The sequence below is a fragment of the Pseudorasbora parva genome, chromosome 10 (genome assembly GCF_024679245.1).
Source record: "Pseudorasbora parva isolate DD20220531a chromosome 10, ASM2467924v1, whole genome shotgun sequence".
Lineage (NCBI taxonomy): Eukaryota > Metazoa > Chordata > Actinopteri > Cypriniformes > Gobionidae > Pseudorasbora > Pseudorasbora parva.
This window is the reverse complement of record NC_090181.1, coordinates 6,636,466-6,649,295: the sequence shown is the minus strand read 5'-3', so window position 1 is coordinate 6,649,295 and position 12,830 is coordinate 6,636,466. Positions and strand designations below refer to the sequence as shown.

General features: G+C 37.1%; 1 protein-coding gene across 1 annotated transcript in view; it reads left to right on the top strand.

Annotated features, from left to right (window-relative positions):
* alk (ALK receptor tyrosine kinase) overlaps positions 1 to 12,830 on the top strand; it is a 592,666-nt gene that overhangs the window by 504,220 nt on the left and 75,616 nt on the right. Inside the window, exon 10 of the mRNA XM_067454971.1 lies at positions 661 to 755. Within this exon, the coding sequence (XP_067311072.1) occupies positions 661 to 755 (95 nt within the window). The remainder of the gene's footprint in view (positions 1 to 660; positions 756 to 12,830) is intronic.

Here is a 12,830-nt window from a genome sequence, read left to right as displayed (position 1 = left end):
TCATACTACAGTAACGTTAATAACTGCATCCATCAACATGATTTCTGCCCGAGTCCTAATCTGGTTCTTTTCCACTGCTGTGAGGTGAAGACCACATGTCTCAAGATTCTGAGCTCAAACTTGGCCTCATCAAACTACGCTTTTGTTATGATAATAGGCGACCTCTAACAGATGGAAAAGTTACATAGTGCAGCTTTACTTTAAATACTTTAAATATTTTAAATAAAGATGTTACATCTGAAAGGGAAACTCTCACAAATGAATAATCAAAAAGATCCGCCGCAAAAATAACCGTGTCCGCGCTCACTGGGTGTCTTTAAACGTCAAAGAGGCTGTTAGTAAATCCCATTAGCCCATAGTGACTAATTGAATTGAGTTTAATTGTGCTCTTTTTGGAGCTTGAATGCCTCAGTCCCCATTCATTATTTGATGTTCTGCTAAACATTTAATTTTTTGTTGGACCGACAAAAGTAATATGGTTTGGAATGACATCATGTTTGCAGACATTTCATTTCCAGTGTTTATTGTTCCAAAGTGACTCTAGTTAATAGCTATCCACTTTCTGCTGTTACCACCATGTTTTCTTTTCATTTGATGTCTCGGTTAGAAGATGTTTTCACTCTCTTTAATTCATCTCCTTTTTTCTCTGTCACACTCTAGCTTCTACCTGCAGTTCAGTGCTGATATTTCCTCTAGTGCAGGAATTGCATTTGCTGTGGACAACTTCACTCTGAGCATGGAGTGCTTCCTTGAAAGTGAGTATTGCATCTGCCATTTTCTACCCTGAGATTAGAGAAGTAGCCATTTTAAAAAGAAATAATTGATATAACCATTAACCATCCACTAATAGGTTTTTTAGTGGCTGGTACCACCCCCTCCATTCAAGCTCAAATGCAGTTTTCAGAGATCTGACTTCGCCTAAAGAGAGCACTATGAAACTGCTCATAATTAGCATTCATTATTTTTATTTTATTACAGTGCTTATGGTACCTAAAATTGATCCAGTGTGGGCGTATCATGAGTATTTATTGACTGGCTGACTTTTTCTGGTTGACATCAACTTTTTTGTTCAGAATGAGGGCCCTAGAGCTGGTGAATTGACAGCATTTATTTGGTGTGAGCTGTTAGCTCTTATAAATGTAAATTTAAAATGATGTTTTTATGCTTGCCATTACAACCTGAAAAAAATATTTGCTGATGTTTGTACAGCTATCCGGAGATTCTCTGAATGAGCCACAAAAATGTGCTATTACTTTGTCTAAATATAACAATAAATAAATAATAAAAGTCCTGACTAAACTGGTCTCTTGCATTTAAAATCATCACACTGTGAGGATCAAAGTGCCAGCCATCAAGATTTTTTCCTGCACATATTATTTATGCATGTTCAGGTTAAGCTGTCTCCTTTGCTGTGTATTATGGGTCCTTAAAGGGTTAGTTCAACTTTTTATAATTTCAACTGTCAATAATTACTTACCCTCATGTCGTTCGACACCCGTAAGACCTCCGTTCATCTTCGAAACACAAATGAAGATATTTTTGTTGAAATCCGATGGCTCAGAAAGGCCTTCATTAACACCAATGTCATTTCCTCTCTCTCGAGACCCATGAAGGCACTAAAGACGTCGTTACAAAGCCCATCTCACTACAGCGGCTCTACAATAAATTTATGAAGTGACGAAAAAACTAACAACTAGATTACGACATATAGTAATGGGCCGATTTCAAACTGAATGAATCATTCGATTCATGGTTCAGATCGACGATGTTACCTACACACGATCTGAATCATGAATCAATATGCTGATTCATAACGGTTTGAAATTTTGTTTTGTAATCGGCCCATCACTATAGCAGTTAATTTGTTTTTTTGCGCAAAAAAACTATCGTCGCTTCATAAAATGATTGTAGAGCCGCTGTAGTGAGATGGGCTTTGTAACGACGTCTTTAGTGCCTTTATGGGTTTTGAGAGTGGAAATGACATTGGTGTTAATGAAAGCCTTTCTGAGCCATCGGATTTCAACAAAAATATCTTCATTTGTGTTCCGAAGATGAACGGAGGTCTTATGGGTGTCGAAAGACATTATGGTGAGTAATTAATGACCACATTTTTATTTTTGGGTGGACTAACACTTTAATGCAAGGAAACGTTACTGAAAGAGTAAACAAACAAATTATAAATGGGTTCGTTTTAAACAGCACAACAAACAACTGTGAAGCCCTATCCATTAGTGGAATTGATACTTCAGTATGATATCTTGAAAATTATTGATAGTCGATACCACGGGGAAAACTGCCATATAGATATTTTTATTATCATCTCATAGTTCTTTGATAATTTGAGTCATTTTGTTGCAGTTGCTTACAAACGACACCGTGAGGCTTCATTTGAAACTTTGAACCAAAGTAAACCATCAGTAATAAAATAAGAACAAATAAACTTATTACAAATGATAGCACAGATACTGTAACTACAATAAAATACAGGGACAAATGAACATTGCCTTTTCAGGTGGGTCCATGTATTTTCTATGTATTTGACCATGTAAACAATAAGCCATGAAAAAGAGCTTAATTTGGTATTAGCAAGCTATTTGAGAGGCCGCTATATAAGAGCATCACTTATAGATCAGTGGTCTGAGCTCGAAACCTGTGGGAATGAGTAGACTATGCAGAATAGCTGCAGTCGATACTGAAATATCTGATACAATTCCAATGCTAATTTTTCTGCAGTATCGAAACACTGATACCAGCTGCACATTCTCACTCTTTCTATTTTCCAATGGCGAATCGTAACACACCCGCCTTCTCAAATTTGTTGAATAGTGTTGAGTGTTAGGCCCTGAATTTTGAAATATCAATATTTTTGACAATGCTACTACTTCCCACTCCTTAATGGAATTAGCGTACTACAACTTGCAGTTTTGTCATGGTCTAGAAAATGTCGATCTTCAGATGAAGTGATGTAACACAGATTTATAACAAAAGCCATGGATGTAGTTTCATACAAATCACTCACTTCTGAAGCCGGATCAACTCTTCGTACAGAGACTGACACGTTAACTGAGATGCCGGTCAATGATGACACGAGAATGACAAGACCTTTAAGCCGGCACTAAGAGGACAAGACGAGCATCCTCTCGAGTTCCACATTTTGATTGTGCGCGAAATTGTGAGCCGACTGAGGAGGCTCTTTAGACGGATTTGAAGGAGATCAGCGCAGGATATTGCACAGCTGGGAAATGAACAGGAATGGGAATCATTAATGCAAACCTCTTGGATTAAACGGGATAAGATCTTTTATTTGTTGGCCTTATGGTGTCTCGCTTTTTTCTCCGAACGAGCCAATGTTTACTTCAGCGTTTGGCACTTCGAATCAACTTGGCACTGACTCCATCATACATTTGGCCTTCTAGACCCTGGCAACAGTGCGAGATGAAACGTGTTACTTCCCAGAAGGAGTGGATAGGGCTTTACAGTTGTTTGTTGTGTCGTTTAAAACGTATCCATTTATAATTCCAGTTTGTTTTATCTTTCAGTAATGTTTCCTTGCATTTAGGACCAATAATAAATAGCAAAGCAGACAGCTTAACCTGAACATGCATAAATAATATGTGCAGGAAAAATTCTTTCTTGATGGCTGGCACTTTGATCCTCACAGTGTGATGATTTTAAAGCATCATTAGACACGATGAGATGTATATCTTTGTAAGATCTGAGCACTTCACAAGGGCGTCTTAATCCCTCTTTGATGGCATGAGATGGGGCCACTGATGTTGAATAGCTCACTTGGTCCATGAAATATTTGCCCAGCAATTTGTATCTGACGCCATATTCTGCCACACATCGATTCGACATGGCAGCACTGCGGCTGCCATTTATCCCATCCTCTCTGCCATTTCCCTTTCCGATGGCACTTCGGAATGTGTAGAGTTATATATTATGCCCTCATTCCCTGGCTAAATTAAATATTACAGCTATACATCATCCCACTGGGGTTTGCCCATCCAGAAATGTTCGCAAGGGTAAGCAGTGTGAATCATCGGCATGACTGATTAGTTTCAAATGTAATTGTCTAAAATTTGGTACAAGCTACATGACATACTTGTCAGTTCCTGTAGGAAAGATACATCACAAAAGATCAGTTGTTTTTCCTAGACTGCAATGAGATGGAATGGAGGAATTTGAGGTTTTTCTCCAGAAAAAAACACATTGTCTCCAGAAACGCTCACAGAGTAACGGTCGTGCTCTTTGACTGATAAGGTTTCTTTCTTGCAAAACCTTATAGTATGGCTCTGAACACTTTACACTCCCTGTATCATTGCATGATACTTTTGTATCCTTTTTTGTAAAGTTTTATCCTGGTCGCTATTCACTGCCATTATTTGGAGGAGAGTGTGCAGGACATTTTTTATTTTGTTTTAAAGGTGTCATGAACTGGCTTTTTAAAAAAAATTTATACTATTGTCTGAGGTCAACTTTTGACATTTGTGTGGTTTTTACATTCAAAAACATCATAACTAATAAGTAATAGGCAATTTTCTACACTGGCTCTCTTCTGAACGCTGGGTTTTGATGGGCGTGCCGCACTGGAGACTTTAAAGTAAACGCCCACGGCTAGGATTGGATAACATTTGCATATTTAATGAGCTTCAGCTCCTCTGTTCAGTTCAGTTCACATGAGGAAGGCTTTGTTTTGAAAGCGATTCTCTCGACCACAGGGCTCGTAAACGTCTTTATCAAACAAACACAATGATTTATTTCTCATCCACCTGCGATTGATTGGACTTTTTTTTGTGTATTACATACACACATACACACTACTGAACTACACATGCTTATTATTGCGGTGTTTCGTCAGTCAATGACGTCAAAATGGGAACACAATCTTTTTCTGGGCCTGGTGTCTATAAAAGCTTTTCTTTGACTAACAAGGACGTTTTCAGCTCTATAATTTACAGGATAATCTTATATTACCAAGACCTTTTATATATAAAAAGCTCAAAGGAAATGTTGATTTTTCATTTCATCGCCCCTTTAATTTCTGCTTTTGAGGTGGGAAAATGAAAAAAGGACAAAGGGCATTGGAACAACCGCAGGGTGACCAAAATATGGCTTTTTTCATTTCAGGGTGAACTATTCCTTTAATGCTGTAGTTAACAGTTTTAGGGGTAATGCATTACAAATAGTGCAATTACATAATCAGATTACTTTTTTAAGTAACTAGTAAAGTAATACATTAATTTTAAAGTTACTTTTTTAAGTAACTAGTAAAGTAATACATTACTTTTAACCAGTGTTGGGAACGTTACTTTTAAAAAGTAATTAGTTATAGTTACTCACTACTTGTTCCAAAAAGTAACTGAGTTAGTAACTGAATTACTCTATAATAAAAATAACTCGTGACCAGGGAAAGTAACTATTTTCGTTACTGTACAAAAAAAAGTTGCTATAAGTCATATCATTTTTTTTAACCAGTTTTCACAAGTCAATTGAAATGAGTAGAACAGACTAGTGTTTCAAACTTTTTTTTAAATCTTCAAATATGTCAAATAACTTGGATGCCCCAATATTAAATGTTAAATGAATGAAATGGACACTAAATAGAATAAATTATTATAAAACATTGTACCCTAATCTACACTATTTTAATGTTGCTGTGGGACAATGTGGGGACGCCTATCAAATAGGGCTGTGTATTGCCAAGACTCTGGCGATACAATACGTATCACGATACAGGGTTACGATACAATATATTGCAATATATTGCGATATTGTAAGAGAGGCAATATATTGCGATATTTCTTTTTTGTGTGTTTTTGTTTTTTATAATTTAAAAGAATAAAGAACACAACCATAAGCCTAAAACACTAGACAAAGTATTTTATTTAATTAATACAGTATAATTTATATCTAATCATATGCAATGTGCAATCTAAGTTGAGGGAAATGCAGGATTCTTTGTGTAAATGTTTTAAAGGTTCACAGTATAGCAGTGGCTATTTAACAACAGAAAGTGCAGTCCATTTCATGACTGAATGACCGTTTGTTTTATATTTAACACAGTAGCCCCGATCACACAGAACGCGTTTTTGCAGCGAGAGGTGCCTTTTTTGAATAGATTTCGTTTGGCAGAGAGCGTTATGCGCGCTGCTAATGCGCCCTGGGCGCCTCGCGTTTAAACCGCTTGCTGCGCCTCGCGTTTTTGAAAGAGCAAGTAGCCCCGATCATATTTTTTTCAACGCGTTCTGTGTGAAGTTGAAGTTGAAAAAAAGTCAACTCTGAGCAGAAAAGCGCGCAACATCATCGCGCTTATGTTCTGTTGTCCAATCGAATGAATGAAGCGGCGGGCCTTCCGTTGTGTTGACCGTTACATTGATTTGACTGACAGTACAGGTGATTCGGGGGTTGCCTAGAAACATTAAAGCGCACTGCTCATTTTTGAATGAGAAAATGCCGACCAAAAAAGGGAGTGCAGTGCGCCTCGCGTTTTCGAACCTGAAAAACGCGTTCTGTGTGATCGGACCCTAAAGCTGTTTTCTATAAAGCAGTCTATTGTATAAAGTGCTATTTCAAGTAACGTTACTGAACTGCAGAGCAGGTGCATCCATATCCACATCGCTATTATCTTTCGTTCTCCTGCAACCGCTGTCAGTTTTGGTGTGTGTTTATTTTGTTACTGAGAGGAAAACGTGCAGTCTATTCTATCGAAATGCTTCTCAGCAGCGCGGGTGACGTCAGGATGTTAAGCGAGCTCTCTGTTTCAATGTGTTTCCCGAGTATTAGATTATAACTTGGCCTATTTTGCAAACAAAATGATTCTTGTCGATTTCCTTAGTGGCTTCTTTTTAGCTGAAGCCAACATGAGTCCACACTTCAGCTCTGTATACTGCAGGAGCGGAATAATGCTATCGTCTTGAGAGTTGGGTTTGCTAATGTAAACACTATGCACGCACTTTTACCTTGCGCTTCTCCGGCTCCGCGTCAGATATACGTTCTGAGATAACACTGCCATCTAGTGGTTGGGTGTTATACAGTCTGTGGTTTAAACCGAACACAAAGCCACGAATCTTGGATGTAAATAAATAAATATATAAATATCGATACAGCGTTTTTGAGAATCGATACAGTATCGCCAAACATAATATTGTGATACTCACGTGTATCGATATTTTCTTACACCCCTACTATCAAATTCAATACATTATTGTAAATATCAGTACAATAGTGGAACAATAAAACAAAAATAGATTGTTTAGAACTGTAATATTTATTGCACAGACCCCAACTGGCCATCAAATAAATCTAAAAATAAATTATGCTCCTTAAGAAAAGTATACCAAAAATAGAAAATTATAATAATAAAAAATATATTAGCCTAATTTACATAGCCTCTTTGTAGTGCACATTAAAATTCTAAAACTGTCACACAACTGGTAGACATACTGTAGCTGCTTGAAGTATTTTCTTACTCACAAGAGTAAATAGTTTAACAAGAAATGCTCTCAAGTCTTGTTTGTATAGCGGGCTTATCCACTTATCCAGAAAAATCTAGCTTTGGTGTCTTTAATGTCGTGGCTCTGTCTAATCCTTTGGTAGTGGAGCTCACGTTATCAATTGCGTTCACCGACGCGGAGAGACTCTTCTGTGCATAGGTTACACGTTACATAAACACATTCTTGCATTCTTACCTTTCACCTCAACGAGGGAAAAGTAGCGCTTATACTTCCAGTTTGGGAAAGCTTTGAAGTCATTGGACATGCCATCGCTCTGACTCCTGGCAACTGGTCGCGTGCGTGTCTCACACACACACACACACACACACACACACACACACACAGTCACACACACACAGCTGCAGGTCCGCTGACAGACCGTGCCCCTGTTCGGATGAAATTCGCTTCAGTGAGCTTAATTATAGTAACGCCGCATTTTATTCTCAGTAACGGTAACGGCGTTGTAACGGGGGAAACAGTAATTCTTTTGATTACTCGTTACTGAAAATATCAACGCCGCTAGTAACGCTGTTTATCTATAACGCCGTTATTCCCATCACTGCTTTTAACAAAAATATCTGAGATAGGTAACACATTTTATCATTTATTGATGGACAGCAGCTCTCCTGTCCCCATGTTCAGAGAAGTCGGGTTTAAGGCAGAGGAGTTGTGTACGGCATTGTGTTTCAAAAGGTGTATTGTAATTCTAGACTAGATGTGAGCAGGCATTTACTAATCTCACTAAACATTAAATCTGCACATAAACAGTATTCTTCAAAATGAATAAAATGAACATGCTGAGACTATAAAACAAAAGGCTTTTACAAAAATACATATACATAATAAATTAACTTTCTCTATAAATGCAGATTGTATATTGGAAGCGATCAGCTCACTGCATTTATGTATTTTATCTCACTTTATTAACCAAAGTCTTTGCTGCTGACTTTCAACAAAATGCCATATTAATAAGCAGAAATGACATATAAACATCACATTAGCGTTTCATGCTTTCGCAGCTGAATGGCTTGTTTGAGCTGTGAGCTGCGCCCTCTACTGTTCAGGTGTGAATTTGCATTTCCTTCAGGCTGAGGTTTATTCATTTCACTTTTGATGTGAAAAGGCTTTTACATTTGGCAAAATAAATAATTCCTTATTCTGCATGCCCATATTCTACATCCTTTAATCCTACCCAATACCTTATCTTAAAACCTTACTAACTATTAATAGGCAGTAATTAGGAGGCAGAAGTCTTAGTTAATAATGAGAATTGGACCCTGATCTAAACTATGACCTTCACAAGTGCTTTACAAATTGTCTTTTTTATTCATCATTCCTAATGCATTAATTAATGTCAACAAATAAAACATTATTGTGAAATTTTAATATAAAACCCCACAGTTCTTATCAAATTCTTTCAAAACAAATTCTTTGGGCTATCCTCATTCATTTTATAGCAATATACACTTACTGTGCCAATGCATACAGTTAATATTGTAAATGAAAACGATTTACCATTAAAATTCAGTAACAGATGCACACACTCAAAATGCCTGAGCTTTGAAGCTGAAACTTGGAGGACAGTGGCCTGGAGGCCTAGAGGACTGGAGCTGGAAAGCCCTGGTTTAGTGTTTAAAGCTCAGCGCTGGTAACCAGAAGGCTTCTTTTATCCCCACAAATCACCACAAGCTATGATCCATCAACATTGTTTCATGGTGCAAGGCTCTTAACCCTTGGGTGGCTTCAATTGGACTGCCCCTTTAATGAGCTTGTGATGACATTCTAAGAAGTGCATGAACAAATGTACGCACCCTGCCATGTGGCGATAATTTTCGGCAATTCTATTGCTTTGTGTGTTTCCTGCAAGAGCAGTAACTTCGTCTCACAGTTCTCCAATTGAAACAGATGGCACTGGATTCACTTTGTGGGTGTTTACCTCTATTTCCAGGCTTTGGCATGGTGGCAGACTCTCTTATCCTGTTTTTATTAGTTTTCTCTTTGGAACAGGGAGTCATATCAATAAGAAAATTTGCATGCCTACCTAGAGCGGCAGTCTGTGATGGAACAGTAAAATAAAAAAATAAAGTCTGTCAGGGGTAGTCATACTAGATTTTTTAGGATTCATTCTACTGCACTACCTGTGGTGCCCAAACCTCGTAAAAATCACCCAGCGCTGCTTTTATGACAACGCCAGCTGCTCAGCGATGGTTTGGTGTTTCCCTAACGAGCAACATGCAATGTGTTGCTTCTCAGCAACATGAGTGGAACGCTCCGATGTATCTCACAGGGATTTGGGGTGCCAGATAGGGTCTGGAGATACTGACATTCGGAAATGGAGACAAAGGGAGATAAAGAATGGTTTATGTAGCTTATATATTCATCATGCATTTCTCCCAGTCTTAAGCATCAGATTGACTTTTTTATTACACAAACCATGCAAATAAATGTTCTTAGCCTTAGGGCAACTTACTGTCTGTGAAAGGTCCAAGCTTATAGTTTGAACTTAATCAACCATTACTGGGAAAAAAAATAAAAAATCAAGCCTCAAGCTGAAATGTTATGAATGTAACTGGCAGCTGGAGTCAGATATTATGTGGTCCAGCGAGAATTGCTCTGAATTCCGGCTGAAAATCTAGTTCAAGCTAATGTGGATGTTTTTGGTGTGCTGCATGCTGTGTGTGTTCTAGTTCCCTTAGAGGCGCTAAAATGTACTTAACACACAATTAAAAAATCTGCATTAGATATACATTTTTTCATATATTGTATTATATAGCAAATATCATTTTAAAATAATAGTAGTCTTATATTAAAATATTTAACATAAGTATGAGTTTGGTAATTTTAACTTGAATTTGTGAGGCTTCTACTTGTTATTGCAAACTGGTAAATGCACAGGTTTACAGTTTTGGGAAGGTTACTTTGGAAATGCAATAGATTACAGGTTAGTGTTGTCACGATACTAAAATTATGACTTCGATACGATACCAGACTAAAATATCGATATATCGATACTAAATTGATACCACAGTAAAAAAAAAAAAAAAAAAGATAAGATGCTTAATATGACAACAGAACTTCTTATTATTCATTGTTATTTTTTACTAAAAATTCATGTGGCCAGCATGTTCATCGTTTTGATTTGAACAATTATTGATCAATTGATCAATTACTATTAAAATTATCTCACAATTTTTTGCTATCTCAATGTATTTTTTACAATGGGGTAATTGTGTTGCAATAGCTTACACACAGCACAAGAAAGCTTGATTTCGAAAGGTAAATTGAATTAAAAAAGACGAGTAAACAGTAATAAAATGAGAACAAATGAACAGATTACAAACAATAGCACAAATAAATGCAATAGAATAGAAGATACAAATTAAATAGACTGCTTTATTTTTTCAGGTAGGTCTAACATTCAGATAAGAAACTGAATAAAAAAATGCATAGTAATTACATTTAAAACAACACTGGATCATTTTCTTTGCAACAAATTCAATAGCGTACAAATGACACTATTAAAGTTACACAAGTTGATCAGTCAAGAGCAGTTGATCGTTTGTCTTTTTGTAGTTTGAATAACAAATGACTGCGGTCCCTTTAAGACTAACGGACGCATGGATCCTCCTGTTACTCGTTCTTCCTGAACTGTTTGCGTCTGTGTTTACATTAATATTCTTCCAGATGTGCACTGATAATTTTTTTGAGTGTATTTGACCAATAATAAGCTGGAAAAAGAAGCAAATGGTTGCACTAGTATCATGTCAGAGGCGGCTTTATTACGGTAGGCTATGTGTGTGCGCTTCAAATGTGAGCACGAAATCTGCGGGGATTAGTAGAATTAATTTATGTGCAATCCCGCACGAAATTCAGACCGATCACACACTAACACTAACACACTGTCATGAGGAAAAAGTCCAGCAGAACGCGCGTTCGCCGTGCTCAGAGGTTAACCGGGCTGAGTGAGAATATGCCAGTGTGTGTCAACTCACTGACGGTCAGAGAAGGAGAGCGCAGCTGGTATCGGTACTGTAAAAACTGAGAATCGTATCGTTTCAGATATTCCAGTATCGATACATATCGAAATATCGATATTTTTGACAACACTATTACAGATTAGAAGTTACCCTATTGTAAAATGTAAGATCTAGTGTAACCATTTCAGTTACTTAAAGTGATGTTTACTTTTGACTACTTTTTGATTACTTTTCAAAATTTCTAACAAATGTTTTCAACTGTTAATCATTTTCAAACATGTAAACCAGGCTTAAAGGGTTAGTTCACCCAAAAATGAAAGTGATGTCATTAATGACTCACTCTAATGTCATTCCACACCCGTAAGACCTCCGTTCATCTTCAGACACAGTTTAAGATATTTTATATTTTAGTCCCAGAGCATATGCAGTCAATGCCCACTTTACTGTTCATGCCCAGAAAGGAGGAACGTGGAAGAGAAGACAATGCTGAATAAAATCATATTTTTTCATATTTTTGGACCAAAATGTATTTTCGATGCTTCAAGAGATTCTAATCAACCAACTGATGTCACATATGGACGACTTTGATGTTGTTTATTCCCTTTCTGGACATGAACAGTAAAGTGGGCATTGACTGCATATGCTCTGGGACTAAAATATAAAATATCTTAAACTGTGTTCCGATGATGAACGGAGGTCTTACGGGCGTGGAACGACATTAGGGTGAGTCATTAATGACATCATTTTTGGGTGAACTAACCCTTTAACCTCTAAAAACAGATATATACATTTGTCACACAATTTTTAGATCATTATACCTTAGTAAAAACATGTTTTTGTTTTTTGACTATCAATGAGAGCCAATCAAAAGCATCAGAATAGCTTTACTGAACGGCCTTTAAATGGCAGAACCATTGGTGATGTGATGAGTAAAGACTGATAACTATACCTGTGGTTGCTCTGAATGAATATGAAAGTGACAGTGTACTCATTAACATTTGCATGCCAATTTTTATTTGATATTTTGATATAATACAATAAAATCCATATATTTATTTTAAAGTGTGGCTTAAGGTTTTAAACACTTTTTAGAGCCAGAGCAGCTTACAGGGATGTAGGTGCAGTGTCTGTGTATTCTTGCCTTCTATTGTGTCAAGATAATTTTACAAGTCTGCACGTTTGATTTATCATTCTCCCTGCAGCACTGCAATAAGTGCTGCTATCTAAACTACAAAGCATGCATTTAAAAGTTCTCATCTGACATCCCCCTTAAGAGAAACTGACAGTGGGCAGAAAACCTGATCCTTTCCAGCTTCATCTCAATTTCATTTCAGCTTCAGTGCATGCCATTTCCTAA